Raw genomic sequence first — 18,157 nt, 5'->3', positions numbered from 1 at the left:
GGGGCGGCCCGACCATGGACAGCACCTGGGGCTGTGGGAAATAGCAGGGGGCAGTTCATCCTAACTCCCAGCCCCTCAGCTCACCTCTTACTTCTCCCAACGACTGAAGTAAATTGGGATGGGTGAAGCTGCTTTGCTTGACCTCCTGCCCTTTGTAATGACCTTCATTAAAATCCGGAGCCTGGCTATAACTTTCACCTCAAGTCAAAAGGACGGGAAATGGGTCTCAGGGTCCCACTCACCTCTAAAATATAGCATTTAACTCTAGTGGAACAAAGTGGGAACAGATTTTTAAAAATTTGTTCCCTCCTGCTCCGGGAGTTGTCTAAGGAGAGCCAGACTGCTGAGCTAGACTAGAGCCATTGGACCGCTAGCACCCATGGGCCTGCTTGCTTGTTTTTAGGACCCCCAGGAAGCACCAAGGGTGGTGAGCCATGGACCAGACATCCTGGCAGCCCCAGCTGGTTAATTGAAAATAAGGTCCCCCCTTCTGTTATTCTCCCCCTGCTCCTTCATCTTACTCGTGGAAGTAGAGCCAATGCCATGCCTAGAAATAGAAGGCATCTGTAAGAATCTATAACAATAAAAGGGTAATATGCTAATTAGACCGGACGTCATTCCAAACATCATTCCGGATGTCCTTCTGGACTAAAACGGGGCCAGAGGGAAGCCCGGGTCCCAGGTGCCAGCGGGCAGCTGGTGCCGGCAGCCAGGGGAAGGAAGGCCTACTCTTGCACGATTTTCGTGCATCAGGCCTCTAGTAATGACATACGTACTAACCAATGTGCTCAATCCGGTTCTGAGGTCTGGCCCTTCCAGTCTTTGTTGAAAGGGAAAGGAGTTGGCAAGTGTTAAAGAGATGCTAAAAACACCCAACACTACACCAAGACATCATCCACAACACCATCAGATCTACTGAGCGCAAACTGAGCAGGATAATGTTATTCAGAGGCTGTGTGTCATGAACCATTGAAGAGCACCTCACTGAAAGCTGAGAGTGCCAGTCACATATCTGCCCTGGTAGTGACAGGGAGACACACCCACCACGGTTAGAGGTCCTGAGACTAGGCAGCGAGAAGGGTGCTGCCTTGACCTCCTCCATGCTAGTTCAGGGGATGGATGCTGAGCTCTGATCTGAGGATGGAGCCCCAGAGCCTCCCCGTCCACACCCCGAGGATGTTACCTGGGCGGGAGCACTGCAGGACACATGCACCAGGTCCCGGATCCTGGCCGTGGCCCGGGGGTCACTGGAGCCGATTAGCACTGGAGCACTGATTTCCACGGAATGCCTATGGCTGGCGGCCTGCGAGGACCTGTGCGTCAGGCTGACTGCGGTGAAGGAGTGACGTTTCTTGGCATTCTTCTTGCCGTCCACACGCTGCTGAAAGGCACTGACTGCCCCTGTGCTGCTTAGAGTGGGACCTGGGGCCACACTGGCCACTGCACCGGGCTCAGAGGGCAACGAGGCATGGCAGCCAGACACAACAGCTGGGCAGAACTTGTCCATTGCAATAAGCTGCTTGGCCGAGTCGTTGAGCTAAGTGAGAGAGGGAGAGGGGCTTCATTAAATAAGGACCACACGCCACACCCAGCTTTCCGAGCTCACCCAGCCTGCACTCACAGTTAAGAAATGGACACTGTGTTCAGACTGATCAGATCTTTCTAACAGGGCATCAGGTACGAGAGGTGCAGCCGAACACACAGCGAAGGCTGGAGTGCCATCTGAGGAGCTTATTGAAAAGGCTCTACCATATCTGCCCCAGTGGAGCCCCCTGTTCCTGGGCTGCCCACTTCTGAGGGATCAGAGAGAGAGAGAGAGAAAGAGAGAGAGAGAGAGAGCAGCAAGGAACGCCTAGCCATTATCCGCCAGTCACCATGGCAACAGGTTATCGGCCTGCCTTGCAAATCTGGTCACACTGGTAAGGGATTTCAAGGCATGTGACCAGAAGGCACTTTCTAACCAGTGGTGGCTGCAGGTGGCAGGAAAGTGTGGCTGGTGGACAGGAGCCTGACCTGGTTCACGAGGGGTTAAAACTGCATTCTTTCCAGCAACTCTGCAAGGGCGCAGGGCACAACTCCTTCCTTGTTCTCCCACCTGCGGGGTCTTTACAGGGAGAGTTTGATCCTGGTGGAGCTTATCAAGGAAGTCAGGATGGGTTCCAGTCCTGACAGCCTGGGTACCTGGGCCCCAGGGCTCCAGGCACTACGGGCAGGGTGCCTGAGGCTGGAGGGGCCCTGGGAGAGAGGTGCCTTCTCCTGTTGGGGCCCGGCGGGGCCTTGGGTCAGTTCATCGTCTAGGAGCCAGAGTGTGCCCCTGGCTCTTCCACCTGGAGCAAGCTCTTCATCCAAGGCGTACTGAGCCGCTTCCCCAGAGGCTGCACTGGGCCCCTCCTCTGTTCATGCCAGAGGGGGAACTCGCAGCGACTGCAGGGCTGAAGCAGAGGTGGCCGGTTCCCATGGGCCCGGAGTAGCCAGGAAGGACATGCGCTGTGAGAATGAGCTGGGCCCATCTGCACAGACAGTTCAATAACTCATGCTAGATAAACGTCTGTGGCATTCTTATTCTTTCTCCCTCCTCTTTTCAGAAGTAGCTGGAGAAACTGAGTCAATGCCAGCTAGCCCCTGGGACCTGCCCTGGGAAGCACAAAGGTAAACAGGAGGGAACTCCAGCCACTGGTCTGTTTTCTCCTCCCTGGACAGAAAGGGTGTGGGATGGGAGCCCTGGTGGGGCAGGCCTGGCACACACTTGCCTGCAGAGTCTGGAATGATGCACGGGGTTCAGACAGGAGCAGTCTGGGATGATGCACAGGGTTTGGGCAGGAGCAGGGAGAGCAAATGCGGCAAGAAAATCCCTAAGGGCAGGAGGTCCTTGCAGGCAGGTAAATGCAAGGACGCCAGCTGTGCACCTGCCTGTCGACTTCGCCCTGTGCGGGAGCCATGCCCATGTCCTCAGCTGAAGGGAAATGTGGGGGGATGTGGGCTGGAGCCGGTGGGGCCAGGCCGGAAAGGGCCATGCCCCACGCAGTGGAGACTGGCCTCAGGCCTGGGTTGGGAGATTCCCTCAGCCCGAGCCATGGAGGCTCTCACTCAGGGTCACTACTAGGGTACGGAGGCCACTGCTAACATCTTGATTAAGTTAAAACGTTTTAAGAAGACAAAGCTCCATTGAATTGCAGCAGTGGGAGCCCTGACGCTTCCCCTCTGCAAGGCCAGGCAGATTCTATACACACCACTGACCTGGAGGCCCTTGGGCCGTCAGCATTTTCATTACAAACACCCATCTTTCAGAAGGAGGGTATGAAAATATCACTCCAGGCCCCCAAGCGGGTGATCTAAATCCAGGATTGTTTACTTTGAAATGTTTCCTCCAACAAACTCAGCTGCTTTGCTCTATTTTATGTCTTTTATTTGCTTGCTCCCTCAACAGTCCTAGCTTGAAGACCACCACAGCTCCTGTCCCCACATCCCTGTGGGCTCTCCAAAGGGAGCTCGGACCATGGTCTGCACCCGCACTGCAGGGCCAAGTACAAAACAGAAAAGCTGGAAAGCACAATGCCCCTCATTGAGGGCATCGGAATATGGTCTAAACACGCCCTGTGTGTCTCCACTTGGAAGGTTATTATACAGAATTAATAACAGAATTCCATTCTTCCCCAAACAATGGCCCTGGACTGTCTCACTGAGTTCCACTGTTCCTCTGTTGAATCAGTATTAGAAATTCCAATTTCAAGATCAGGAAATCCAGGCACCTACAGGTCAGGTGTGTGCACATCCAGCCCATGCCATGCCATAGGGAGCTGAGCATAGTGCCAGGAGCGCTGCACCACTGGCACTGCTGGCCACTGCCTGAGCCAGTCCTCAACCACATTGCCCTCTCCTTCTCCACGGAGAACCAGGGTGCAGGACATCGCGCCTTTCTCACCCACCCCGTAACAATCCGAAGCTCATGATAGGTGCCGAAAGTGAGGGCCAATACACTTCCAGTGACTATAGTGCTTTCAACAAACTATAGGAAAAGTAAGAACTTCTGCTTTCAGGTGATGAATTCTCCACATTTCATCAGCAGCTCTTAGAGGTGAGAGAACATCCAGGGAAAGGCCTACTGATGAGGAACTGTTCAATTTTGTCTTCTTTAGTAAATTGTTGTTGGTGACAAGTAGCTTCTTATTGGAGATAGAGATAGATGATAGATAGATAAGATAGGTAGATAGACAATAGGTAGGTAGATAGATGATACATAGGAGATAGATAATAGATAGATGATAGATAGATGATAAAAAATTACTCAGAAACTGACCACCATGCCTGGAGCCCCTGGCTTGCTGCTAGTAGACTTTGATAGGTGCAGTGGGAGAACTTCAGCTCTGGGACTTGCTCCTGGAGATAAAACTCACTGTCCAGCGAAGCTGCCATCACCTTTCCAACAAGCTCCATGAGCCATGTGACATGGTGCTCAGGGATGGGCCTGGCAGCTGGCACCACCAATGCTGTCCCGGTTGGAAAGCCGCTCTCTGGGGACACATGTCCACATCACATAGGCCCACCATTGCAGGACACCTGCAGCTACCACCACCTGCCACCAGTGGCTCCTACATCAGGCTGTTCGGAGCAGCCATAACATCCCATTTCCTCCCACTCCGACTGGAGAAACCAGATGGCTCTGCTTTGTGCTGTGTAGGCACTGTGCCTCAGTTTCCCAGGGCCTGGGGGCCCGGGAGAGCCAGGAGATAATGAGCAAACATGGGAGATTTCTCCTTCTTTCCCCCACAACCAGAATGCTAGAATGTGCTGTAAGTGGCTGCTGAGTGGGAAGCGGTAGAGTGTGGTGATGTGGACAAGTGCTTCCTGCCTTAGGGTGCTCCCATTTCTCAGCCAAGATGCTCACCTGGGAATGAACGGGCTCTGCTCTATGTCCACAGGTGGGGTCACCTGATTTGTATCTCAAGTGGGTACCTGCAACCCCCACAGACAGCACACTCAGACAGACTGTGCTTTGTCACCACACACATAACACATCAATGATCAACCAACGCATCCAGTAACTCTAATTTTGATTGTTCTTTATAGAAATAGAAGACATTTAAAAAATATTTTATTGATTTTTTACAGAGAGGAAGGGAGAGGGGTAGAGAGTTAGAAACATCGATGAGAGAGAAAAACATCGATCAGCTGCCTCCTGCACAACCCCTACTGGTGCCCGCAACCAAGGTACATGCCCTTGACAAGAATCGAACCTGGGACCCTTCAGTCTGCAGGCCGATGATCTATCCACTGAGCCAACCCGGTTAGAGCTAGAAGACATTTTCAACTACCATATGAAATGGAAACAGAGTGGCAGCCCCAATGTTTAAAAGTCTTGATGAGCTTGTTCATTTATCAGAGGACCATCACTGGCGCCTGGAAAGGAGGGCCCCCCCCCCCGCCCGCCCCCAACAGGGCCTGGTCCCTCATGCTCTGTGGGTCCCTCTGCAGGGCCAGTGCTCAATCCACACGCTCCCAGGAGCCCATTAGATGGGCAGGTCAGCTCACAGTCACACTGCCCTCCACCGAGGTCCCGTCTGGGCAATGGGACAGTGATGGTCAGTCAAGGTGGCTCCCCTGTCAGGGACTCGATGTCCTGCCTCTGTGGTTAGCAACTGTGGATGAAAAGGGGCCACATGGTAACCTGACTAGCTCAGGAGAGGCCTGTGTGGCGGCTTTGCAAACTCAGAGACCTAAAGGAACCACAAAGGAGGTCTGAAATGAAAGCTTTTAAAATAAAAGGAGTTTATAGCAGATAGTCATGTTCTAAGCTAGAATCTTCCCTGACAAAGGTCAATCTTTACCTTAATTAAGTCTGTCTATTGTCTTTTGCATCTAAGATAACATACCTTTGGAATGTCAAGGTAACTCCCTTTTTCTGGACCCCTCAGACCACAACCAATGCATCTGGACAAAGACCCTAAATTCCTCCATTGCTATTGTTATCATGTTCATTATTGACTGTTAACTACCGTGTACCCACCTATGTAAAAGAAGTATGTGTCTATCATTTTACTTTTCATCCAATCCCAGAGGTTCCCTCCCTCCCCACACCCTGCTTTGCTTTCTCCTGCCTCCTTAATCTATCACCAATGGATTTCATGTAACCCACATACATCTCCTCTTTTAACTGTAATGTATAAAATGAGGTGCAGAACTGCCAATCTCTGGAGCATTATCTCAAGCCGTTGAGATTTTGCTTTGTGGCAGTTGTCGGCAGTTTGGCTCAAATAAACTCACAAAATTCTCTATAGGCTTGAATGTTTCTTCTGTTAACAGGACCTTCCTAATGTCACTTGCAATCTCAGCTGCCCAGATTGAGACACTTTCAGTCCCTACTGGCCTCTTGAAGATGGACATTCCTATAAGCCAACTCTTGCTTTTTTCTGGGCCTGCCAGCCACTGCACCCATGAGACTGTGGGCAAGGCTATGAGGCTGCCCGAACCAGTGTCCTCACACGTCCTGGTGGGCAGCGATTTTGCAAAGATTTGCTGAGTCCTTCTGTGTGCCTCCAAGTCCATGCTGAAAGCATCCCAACTAAGGCCTCTTCAGAAAAGATCAACGGGTTATTCCTTGAACTTCAACTAGTTGTGTGAAATATTGGCCCACAATCCAACAAAATTGCACAAATAAACTAACTGCCTACTATGTGCTAAGCAATATGCCAGGACTGGCAAGGGAAAAGATTATATGTTATAGGTCTGGCCTCAAAGGGGCTTACTTGTATAGTTAGAGAGACAAATATGAATAATAGCAAAGCACCCAGCAATGATGGAATGTAGGACAATAGACATTACATATTATATTACATTACACACATTTATAGTACAAATAATTCAACAAGTTAAAGGGGGAGACATCACAATGGGCTGGCATCTATGCACCTGTCCATTTTTGTTAGGAGAAAATACCCAGTGATCATGTACAATGATCATAAACAAAACTGCATCTCCCCCAACATCCCATAGCAGGAGCCCCTTAGCAGTTTCTATCCTGTTTCCCTTTTGGAGTCTCTCACATCACTGCTGACATCGCATAATCAAGGTGTCCTCAGAGCTAGAACCTGGTGAGGAAGCAGGGGCCACAGCCAATCAGAAGAAATGGCGGGATACACTAGCAGTGTAAGAAACACACCCATGGACACCAATAGGAAAGGTAGAAATAAAAAGACAAGACAAGAAGGTGGAAACTCCAGAGGGAAGGTGAGTCAAGGCGCTGTGAACGCTTGACCGCAGGTTCATGCTACAACCCATCTCCACAGTGAACGACCACCTGGAAGGCTTTCTCCTGGCTGTACCTCTCCATGGAAAGTCCTTGATTGGTCACTCTGGGCAAGTTAGGGACACATAGCACAGGAGAGCCACAGCTGACCTACAGCTTTTCTGTCCTGCCCCAAACACTTCTTTGATTCTAATTTTCTCAATCCTATTTCTTTTCCTCCCAGTTTTATCCTATATAATAAAAGCCTACTATGCTAAGTGTCCGGTTGTCCATTCAACCAATCAAAGTGTAAATATGCTAATGTATGCTAAGGCGGCTCAACTGCTCGCTATGATGTGCACTGACCACCAGGGGGCAGACACTCTGACCTGTAGGTTAGCTTGCTGCTGGGGTCTGTCTGGCCGATCAGGACTGAGCAATATGGCTGGACATGCCCTGGAGCCCTCCTGAGGTCCCTCCTCAGCTGGCCAACCTCCCACATCCCTCCCAGGCCCTGATCGTGCACCAGTGGGGTCCCTTGGCCTGGCCTGCACCCTCTCGCAATCCAGGACCCCTCGGGGGATGTTGGAGAGCCAGTTTCAGCCCTATCTCGCAGGCTAGGCCGATGGGTATTTTCCCCTAACAAAAATAGACACCTGGCCTCTAGTTGAGATATAATTGACATATAACACTACTAATTTAAGGTGTACAATGTCACCCTTATTTCAAAATTCCTAAACCATCACAGATTAACACCTACTTAGCCAAGATGAAGTAATAAGGGTCATATTTACCCTCTCACTTAAAATGCCGAGAAGAGATCTATGAAACACGGTTTTCAGACATGGGACATCAGATGGCTCAGGACAGGAGTTACCCAGAGGTGCAGCCTGTGGGGTGAGCTGTGGTTGTCCCCGGGTCCCTGGGCCTCCTCTGAGTTGAGAAGATGGGAGTTTCAAGTCTGGGAGACCATGTGGCTGGAGTGCTGGAAAAAGAGGAGTCTGCCGAGCCCCCCTGCGTTCAGCTCAGTCCTGATGAGGGCACCATGCAAAAACAGAAGGCGGAGCCATCGTGAGGCTCACACAAAGCTGGGACAACGTCTTGGCGCATGGAATGGAGAAGACTGTAGATTCAGAAGGGGGAGACTTCATCCCCATTAACGAACAGAGCAAGACTTAAAAGCAAGCCTCCGAAGCTTTTCTCAGTACATTAGTGACATTCCAGGATAAATCCCATCCACACCCAGACCAGCCCCACCGCCCCCATGCAGAGGAGTGGCCACCTCTCCAGCAGGCCCGTGCCCCCCACTCGCCAGCTCCCTTCATCGAGGCTGCTGTTCATCCCTTCCACACAGAGCAGGATTTTCAGCAGTGAGCTTCCAAGAAAATCCCTCTGTGGGAAGAAAATGGGTGAGGTTTGGTAGAATGGGCTCCCCAGAGATGTCAGGGTCGGGCCCGCTGGCTGGCCCCACAGGGCAGCGCCGGCCGCAGGCTGGGAGAGCTGTGCGGAGCAGCTGCAGCCCGAGGTACCTGTACACAGTGTGCTCGCCTCACCGCCTCACAGTAACACGTGGAGACGTGGCTGCACGTCATCGGTCTTCAAATTGCATCGGGTGAAATGTTATTAAAGCTGGTCAGGGCACCAACCTGACACGTGAGGGTTTCCTTGCCCTCCTGCCCCCTGACCACCTAGTAGCAGGGTCACCATTTCCAGACACTGCCTGCCTGCATGCACTCCCTGAAGTTCTCACAGCCCTGATGGGAAGCCCTGCGGAGAAGCTGGGGAGATGCGATCCACCCAGTATTAGCAGCAGGGTGAACTCCCACCAACACTTCAGAGAAGTCAGTAAAAGGTGATAAAACAAAAGAAAGAGCAACTAGAAGATGTCCTTTATCCAAGAGAGCCTCTTTGGCTAGTAGCCACCGGCTGGCCCACTGGGCTGGCAAGTGTGGGGAATGGCTTCTGTCACCCCCAGAGGCACCTGTACGCAGGTGAAATGGCTCCAAACCATCACGTCCTGTTCGTGTGCTGCTGGACCACCCACATGGGGCCTGTGCCTCATAGATCTCCTCGATATGACCCTCTGATGTGGTGCCATCCACACTCTGTACCGGGAGAAACTCAGTACAGAAGCTCAAATAACCTGATAAAGCCTGTGTAGCCTCTGGTTCCAGAGTCAAGACCAAGAGCAACAGGCTTTCCACCCCCTACCCCCCAGCATTCCCAGATGGGAGGGAGGGGCAGAAGGTGGTCAAATGGGAGCAGAAAGTTAGAGCCCCCATTTTCCTCTCCCACATTGCTTCCTGACATGTTGAATTTCTCTTTGAAGAGTTGAAGGAGTCTTTGGAAGGAGGAGGGAAAAGCAGAGACAGACCAGGACTGGCGACTGAGAATGGGCTCCCCTTAACCAGACTCACTTAATGGGCTCTTACTACACCTGCAGACCTGCCCTTGGGACCCAAGGAAGACGTGGGGGCTGTGGAGGGCACTGAGGGAGAAAGGGATGGGCGTTTCCATTGGCATTTCCATCTTCCAGTTACTTTTTCTGTAGGTTATACCAAATGCTTTAATATCACATTTAGAGAACAGGTTCAAAATAGCATTCTCCCTTTATAAAAAATGAAGCAACAGCAAGACAGCATGCTCCATGAGCAAGACCAACTGAGTTCGACTTCACAATCAAGTAGGACTCAGAACAAAATTGTCTAACATGCAATTACAACTGACGTGCTGACGATACGGACTCCAAGTGGGAAGCAGTTATAACTGCCATGGCTGTTTTTGGATATTACACTTACTTGGCTAAATCAAGATTTTAGCTTTTACCTCCATCATTTCCCCATAAATACGAATTCATTGTTCCCCATAAGTAACACTGCATCAACAATTTCCCCTCACATCACATAGGATTTGTTCAACACCAAAACCGAGGCGAACATCCTGACGCCAACAGATGCGGGCTGGGATCTGTTCCATAGTCAGAATCCTCGGGACTCCCACTGGCCCTGGGATGCGCTGCCCCCTACTGGAGTATACCCCTCCTCCCCATCTCTCCACCATCCAGAATACAGCCTCCCTGAGACGTGCCTGCAGGTGAGAACCAGGCACATTTGTGGGAGGCTCTGAAGCATTCAGATCACTGGCCTGCGGAGCAGTAGAGGGGAGGAAGCAGGAGGGCGGAGCGGTCCTGGGGCAGCAGGACCAGAGGACAGACCCACCATGTGGTCATGCTTAGGCTCAGTGAGGAGGACAGACCCACCATGTGGTCATGCTTAGGCTCAGTGAGGAGGACAGACCCACCATGTGGTCATGCTTAGGCTCAATGAGGAGGACAGACCCACCATGTGGTCATGCTTAGGCTCAGTGAGGAGGACAGACTAGTGGAGGTGGGGGGAGGCTGGTGTTGGGGGCAGCAATCATTCTAAAGAGACACCAGGATGCAGGCATGAAGACCCAAACTAGGGGAGAGGTCCACTTTCGGACCTTCCCGGCCGGCACCATACTCACGGTGGTCCAGTACAAGCTGGTGAGTTTAATTCATCTTCATGCCAACGACCTAGGGGAACAGCTCCAGCACAGCCCTCTGCCTTGTACACCCACCTGCCCATCCGACACCCCTCTCAGCTGCTCACAGACCTCCCATGTCAGTCAGCCCAGCGCTGGCCTCCTGGTCTCTGCACACCCCACCCTCTTTACTACCTCACGTCTCACCTCAGTTAATGACAATTTCATTCCTCTGGCTGCTCAAGCAAAACCATGGGGAAATCTATTACTCCTTTTGCTGTCTGCCCTCATAACCAATTCACCAGCACTTGCACTGGGTCTGCTAGCACAGTATCTGATGATCTTTCCACCTGCATGCCTCCCCAGGCCTGAGCCAGCCTCACCTATTACCTAGAACAGTGCAATAGCTTCACTACCTACTTCCACTCTTAGCTCCCATCTATCAATGCTCCACACAGATGGATCCACTTAAAGGGACCCACTTAAAATTTGTCAGTTCATCAACTTCAAAAGCTTTCCTATTTCGCTCAAAACAAAAGCTAAAATTCCCCTCCATTCCCCGGGCCAGGTGCCCTTAGAACCCTCCCCTCCATTCCCTGGGCCAGGTGCCCTTAGAGCCCTCCCCTCCATTCCCCCCACCAGGTGCCCTAGAACCCTCCCCTCCATTCCCCCCACCAGGTGCCCTTAGAGCCCTCCCCTCCATTCCCCGGGCCAGGTGCCCTTAGAACCCTCCCCTCCATTCCCCCCACCAGGTGCCCTAGAACCCTCCCCTCCATTCCCCTCACCAGGTGCCCTTAGAACCCTCCCCTCCATTCCCCGGGCCAGGTGCCCTTAGAACCCTCCCCTCCATTCCCCAGGCCAGGTGCCCTTAGAACCCTCCCCTCCATTCCCCCGGGCCAGGTGCCCTTAGAACCCTCCCCTCCATTCCCCGGGCCAGGTGCCCTTAGAACCCTCCCCTCCATTCCCCCGGGCCAGGTGCCCTTAGAACCCTCCCCTCCATTCCCCGGGCCAGGTGCCCTTAGAACCCTCCCCTCCATTCCCCGGGCCAGGTGCCCTTAGAACCCTCCCCTCCATTCCCCGGGCCAGGTGCCCTTAGAACCCTCCCCTCCATTCCCCCGGGCCAGGTGCCCTTAGAACCCTCCTCTCCATTCCCCCCACCAGGTGCCCTTAGAACCCTCCCCTCCATTCCCTGGGCCAGGTGCCCTTAGAACCCTCCCCTCCATTCCCCCCACCAGGTGCCCTTAGAACCCTCCCCTCCATTCCCCGGGCCAGGTGCCCTTAGAACCCTCCCCTCCATTCCCCGGGCCAGGTGCCCTTAGAACCCTCCTCTCCATGCCCCGGGCCAGGTGCCCTTAGAACCCTCCCCTCCATTCCCCGGGCCAGGTGCCCTTAGAACCCTCCCCTCCATTCTCCGGGCCAGGTGCCCTTAGAACCCTCCCCTCCATTCCCCCTGCCAGGTGCCCTTAGAACCCTCCCCTCCATTCCCCCCACCAGGTGCCCTTAGAACCCTCCCCTCCATTCCCCGGGCCTGGTGCCCTTAGAACCCTCCCCTCCATTCCCCGGGCCAGGTGCCCTTAGAACACTCCCCTCCATTCCCCCTGCCAGGTGCCCTTAGAACCCTCCTCTCCATGCCCCGGGCCAGGTGCCCTTAGAACCCTCCCCTCCATTCCCCGGGCCAGGTGCCCTTAGAACCCTCCTCTCCATGCCCCGGGCCAGGTGCCCTTAGAACCCTCCCCTCCATTCCCCGGGCCAGGTGCCCTTAGAACCCTCCCCTCCATTCCCCGGGCCAGGTGCCCTTAGAACCCTCCGCTCCATTCCCCGGGCCAGGTGCCCTCAGAACCCTCCCCTCCATTCCCCGGGCCAGGTGCCCTCAGAACCCTCCCCTCCATTCCCCGGGCCAGGTGCCCTTAGAACCCTCCCCTCCATTCCCCGGGCCAGGTGCCCTTACAACCCTCCCCTCCATTCCCCGGGCCAGGTGCCCTTAGAACCCTCCCCTCCATTCCCCGGGCCAGGTGCCCTTAGAACCCTCCCCTCCATTCCCCCCACCAGGTGCCCTCAGAACCCTCCCCTCCATTCCCCCCACCAGGTGCCCTCAGAACCCTCCCCTCCATTCCCCCGGGCCAGGTGCCCTTAGAACCCTCCCCTCCATTCCCCGGGCCAGGTGCCCTTAGAACCCTCCCCTCCATTCCCCGGGCCAGGTGCCCTTAGAACCCTCCCCTCCATTCCCCGGGCCAGGTGCCCTTAGAACCCTCCTCTCCATGCCCCGGGCCAGGTGCCCTTAGAACCCTCCCCTCCATTCCCCGGGCCAGGTGCCCTTAGAACCCTCCCCTCCATTCCCCGGGCCAGGTGCCCTTAGAACACTCCCCTCCATTCCCCGGGCCAGGTGCCCTTAGAACCCTCCGCTCCATTCCCCGGGCCAGGTGCCCTCAGAACCCTCCCCTCCATTCCCCGGGCCAGGTGCCCTTAGAACCCTCCCCTCCATTCCCCGGGCCAGGTGCCCTTAGAACCCTCCCCTCCATTCCCCGGGCCAGGTGCCCTTACAACCCTCCCCTCCATTCCCCGGGCCAGGTGCCCTTAGAACCCTCCCCTCCATTCCCCGGGCCAGGTGCCCTTAGAACCCTCCCCTCCATTCCCCCCACCAGGTGCCCTCAGAACCCTCCCCTCCATTCCCCCGGGCCAGGTGCCCTTAGAACCCTCCCCTCCATTCCCCCCACCAGGTGCCCTTAGAACCCTCCCCTCCATTCCCCGGGCCAGGTGCCCTTAGAACCCTCCCCTCCATTCCCCCCACCAGGTGCCCTTAGAACCCTCCCCTCCATTCCCCGGGCCAGGTGCCCTTAGAACCCTCCCCTCCATTCCCCGGGCCAGGTGCCCTTAGAACCCTCCTCTCCATGCCCCGGGCCAGGTGCCCTTAGAACCCTCCCCTCCATTCCCCGGGCCAGGTGCCCTTAGAACCCTCCCCTCCATTCCCCCCACCAGGTGCCCTCAGAACCCTCCCCTCCATTCCCCCGGGCCAGGTGCCCTTAGAACCCTCCCCTCCATTCTCCGGGCCAGGTGCCCTTAGAACCCTCCCCTCCATTCCCCCGGGCCAGGTGCCCTTAGAACCCTCCCCTCCAATCCCCGGGCCAGGTGCCCTTAGAACCCTCCTCTCCATGCCCCGGGCCAGGTGCCCTTAGAACCCTCCCCTCCATTCCCCGGGCCAGGTGCCCTTAGAACCCTCCCCTCCATTCCCCCCACCAGGTGCCCTCAGAACCCTCCCCTCCATTCCCCCGGGCCAGGTGCCCTTAGAACCCTCCCCTCCATTCCCCCCACCAGGTGCCCTCAGAACCCTCCCCTCCATTCCCCCGGGCCAGGTGCCCTTAGAACCCTCCCCTCCATTCCCCCCACCAGGTGCCCTCAGAACCCTCCCCTCCATTCCCCCGGCCAGGTGCCCTTAGAACCCTCCCCTCCAATCCCTGGGCCAGGTGCCCTTAGAACCCTCCCCTCCATTCCCCGGGCCAGGTGCCCTTAGAACCCTCCTCTCCATGCCCCGGGCCAGGTGCCCTTAGAACCCTCCCCTCCATTCCCCGGGCCAGGTGCCCTTAGAACCCTCCCCTCCATTCTCCCTGCCAGGTGCCCTTAGAACCCTCCCCTCCATTCCCCGGGCCAGGTGCCCTTAGAACCCTCCCCTCCATTCCCCGGGCCAGGTGCCCTTAGAACCCTCCCCTCCATTCCCCGGGCCAGGTGCCCTTAGAACCCTCCCCTCCATTCCCCCTGCCAGGTGCCCTTAGAACCCTCCCCTCCATTCCCCGGGCCAGGTGCCCTTAGAACCCTCCCCTCCATTCCCCGGGCCAGGTGCCCTCAGAACCCTCCCCTCCATTCCCCCGGGCCAGGTGCCTTTAGAACCCTCCCCTCTATTCCCCCCACCAGGTGCCCTTAGAACCCTCCCCTCCATTCCCCGGGCCAGGTGCCCTTAGAACCCTCCCCTCCATTCCCCCGGGCCAGGTGCCCTTAGAACCCTCCCCTCCATTCCCCGGGCCAGGTGCCCTTAGAACCCTCCCCTCCATTCCCCGGGCCAGGTGCCCTTAGAACCCTCCCCTCCATTCCCCCGGGCCAGGTGCCCTTAGAACCCTCCCCTCCATTCCCCCTGCCAGGTGCCCTTAGAACCCTCCCCTCCATTCCCCGGGCCAGGTGCCCTTAGAACCCTCCCCTCCATTCCCCGGGCCAGGTGCCCTTAGAACCCTCCCCTCCATTCCCCGGGCCAGGTGCCCTTAGAACCCTCCCCTCTATTCCCCGGGCCAGGTGCCCTTAGAACCCTCCCCTCCATTCCCCGGGCCAGGTACAAGCAGGTATGCTTCCCCACCACTGAAATTGTCTGCTTTGCTTCTTTCCTGAAAGCAGTAAAGTTGACCAGCCACAGAGAGGAAAACTAAAAACGTTTGAATCTCTACATGTAGCAACTAGGGGAAGATGACTGCGTGAGCCATGGCTGTGACAAGCTGGGACACCTTGTGGTCACACAGCCAGGTCACTGAAAGCCAGAGAGGACTATCCAGCTCCTCTCTGCAGACCCTGGTGACCTACTAACCCACTGAGGTGGTGGTGGTGTCTCTGCGTTTTCAGACCCTTGTACGTCTCCAGCAGCTCCACCAATTCAACTGTGCCCCGTTGACGCTTCTCATGTCTGAGTCCTGCAAAGGCCGTCCCTGACCCAGGGTTTCCCACCTGCTTCAGCCTCTCCCTTCTCGGGCCAACCCTCTAATGCCTGGGTGTGCAGATGCACACACACACATGCTGGGCTAAGCAAGGCCTTCTGGTTGTTTCGCTCATAAGAAGTTTTCCCTGAAACATTTTATTTCCAGAAGAACCCTGAGGCTTCCCTGGCACCAAGCCACGCCTCCTTTGGGTCAGAAAAATGCCCCTCCCCTTTGATGTACACCTGCCCACACTGGGGAAGGTGCCCCGGCTGGGGCGGGTGGCCGCACCCCAGTGCCCCACTGCAACGAGCTTCACATTCCTTATCAGACAAATGGGGAGAATGCTCTCTCCCCCAATACGCCCCGAGAAGCTGCCAAACAAGAGCAGACAACGAATGAAGTAGTCACGGCTCTAATGGAACACTAGTCGGTGAGGTGGGGTGAGACCTTCCTCCAAGGAACTGCTTGAATCTCTTCTTCCAAGCCAGATCCGAAGGCAGCAGAAGGCTCCTGGGATGCTGAGGGCTCTCCCACCGAATGGAAGAGCAGCTGGGCAGTGTCCTCAACTGTCTCCGCCTGTCCTCACACCAGACTCAGGTCCCTTCTAGGCTCAGAACAGCCACTCTTTACCGCTTCATCATGGACAGTTAGTGGAAATTACGGAGAGATTCCTACCTCCTCAGACCACCCCCCACCCCCATTTGCCGCCAGAGAGGAGATGGTGTGGGCTGATTATGTGAAAGTGGGGGGTATGAGTATACACCAACGTATATCCTTGTACCCTATGTGATTGTCACCTAGGAAACTATCCACAAACACACAACCACACGGAAATATCCTACACAGTATAAATAAGCACCATCATATTGCCGAACCACTTCGGAGGCCCTTTTCAGTTAACTGCGGGGGAGCTGGGTCTCCCCATTACTCTGCTTGAACAGCTGATCTGACTGTGAGGTGAATTTGGTGTTTATATACACCACATCTCATCATTCTTTTCAGCTGCGTTTCCAGCCCTTGCAGTCTTTGGAATCTTAATTCTGGCCCCATGGAGAGGTGTTCTCTCAGACAAGCATCACAGGCAAATTTGTTAATGTGTCCCATGAGACTCCATGCAGGTCCCCACAGAGACTCGGAGTACCAGGCCAAGCGCAGCTGTCCTCTCCTGAGGTCTCCAGTCTGAGGCTGACTCCCAGCTGTGCTCCTGAGGACAGCATTCGAGTGAGTTCCACCTCCTATCCTGCCACCCAGGAGTGTCTGTGTGCCTGCTTCGTGGGCATTATCCACCTGCAAACGTCGCTCAGCTCAGGAAACCGCTGCAGGGGCTGCCATGTGGCATAGAAGGAGGGGAACACCTGCCCTCAAGGAGCCCCCATCCCCGCTGGGAGCAGAAATGAGTGCCTGTGAGAAAACAGCCATACAAGGCCAAGTATGGTCAGTGCCTAGGGATGACAAGATCTCCCATAAACACACGGATAGACCACCGAGCAGTTATTCATCTAACACACAGCAGAGAAGCCTTCCGCTCCTTCGGATGCCAGGCCTGATTTGTGCTCCCCGTCATTGCCTTTAAGCCTCACCACTACCCTGGGAGGGCCATGCTGTTGCCCTCATTTGAGAGAGAAAACGGAGGCTCCGGCAGTTTTAGGAACGTGCCCAAGGCCAGACATCTAGTGTGTAGTGTTGAGCCCCTTTGGTTCGACTCTGAAGCCCAGGACGCCCACTCATGGTCCTACCATTGGGGTGGACTTGGCCCATGAGAAGTGGGCCCGCTCTCAGGGCGCAGCCTGAGGGCCGTACCGAGGGCAGACCCCGGGTGTGCCGTCTCAGAGACAGTGGAAAAGGAGAGTGAGGCTGGCTTGGCGGGACTTCAGGCCGGGCGCTCCTGCTTCAGAGGGGGCCACCAGCACCAGACCCAGTCAAGCGATGGTGGGCTCAGGAACCACAGTGCTGCCACATGCCACAGCACAGTGACCCCGCGGGTGGCACTGCAGCCCTCACACCTGGGGACCAGGGCTCTCCTGCCCCTGGGCCTGAGGAATTCCCTTCCGCCGAATCCTTCTCACTTCCACCAGAACAGTGTGTTCCCAAAACCAAAACACCGACAACTGTGCTTCCCCTTCAGGACCGGGGATGTGGAGGCAGCCCGGTCTCATGTTTGGTTTGTTCCCTGAGGATTAGAGCTGGTCCTCTCTCTCCTGAGTGGACCCACTGGGGGATCGGCCCGGGCAGCAGGCGAGGGCACCTTGTCCAGAAGTCATCTGGCAAACAGGCAGGTGCCAGCGAGATAAGACATCAGTCCCCATGTGGATGTGGACATGGGCACAAACGGTGACGGTCCACAAAGTCAATGGGGAGAAAAGAATGGGGGGGAGCAGGTTCAAGAGTGCAGGCTGGGAACCAGGGAATCAGGAAGTGGAGCTGAAAGGTAGCGAGGTGAGGGGTCAAAGGCCTGGGGAATGAAAGGTCAGAGGTTGATGAGGAAGAGTCTGGGCAAGGGAGCCAGGTGCAGGCAGATTTAGTGCCAGCGACCAGCGGGCACAGGCCAGGGCTGCAGGTGCAGCAGGCAGCTGGTGCCAGCGGCTGTGGAGAGGATGGGTGAGAAGATGATTTCCACAGTCCACAAGGAGCAGGCAGTCTGGAGACAGGGCTCCCTTCTCAGCAAACAGGCTGCCCGCAGCATGAGGCCAGGCCACTCCAGGCTGGTTCTATACCACGTGTCCACTATGCCTGCCAAACAAGCCCGCGGCGAAGAAAT

General features: G+C 55.5%; 1 protein-coding gene across 1 annotated transcript in view; it reads right to left on the bottom strand.

Moving 5' to 3' along the window:
* Nucleotides 1-18,157, bottom strand: part of SH3RF3 (SH3 domain containing ring finger 3) — a 257,852-nt gene that overhangs the window by 51,835 nt on the left and 187,860 nt on the right. Inside the window, exon 4 of the mRNA XM_079776959.1 lies at nucleotides 1,184-1,537. Coding sequence (XP_079633085.1) covers nucleotides 1,184-1,537 — 354 coding nt within the window. The remainder of the gene's footprint in view (nucleotides 1-1,183; nucleotides 1,538-18,157) is intronic.

This window comes from Cnephaeus nilssonii, assembly GCF_951640355.1.
Source record: "Cnephaeus nilssonii genome assembly, chromosome: 7".
NCBI classification, from domain to species: domain Eukaryota; kingdom Metazoa; phylum Chordata; class Mammalia; order Chiroptera; family Vespertilionidae; genus Cnephaeus; species Cnephaeus nilssonii.
This window is presented reverse-complemented; position numbering and strand designations above follow the sequence as displayed.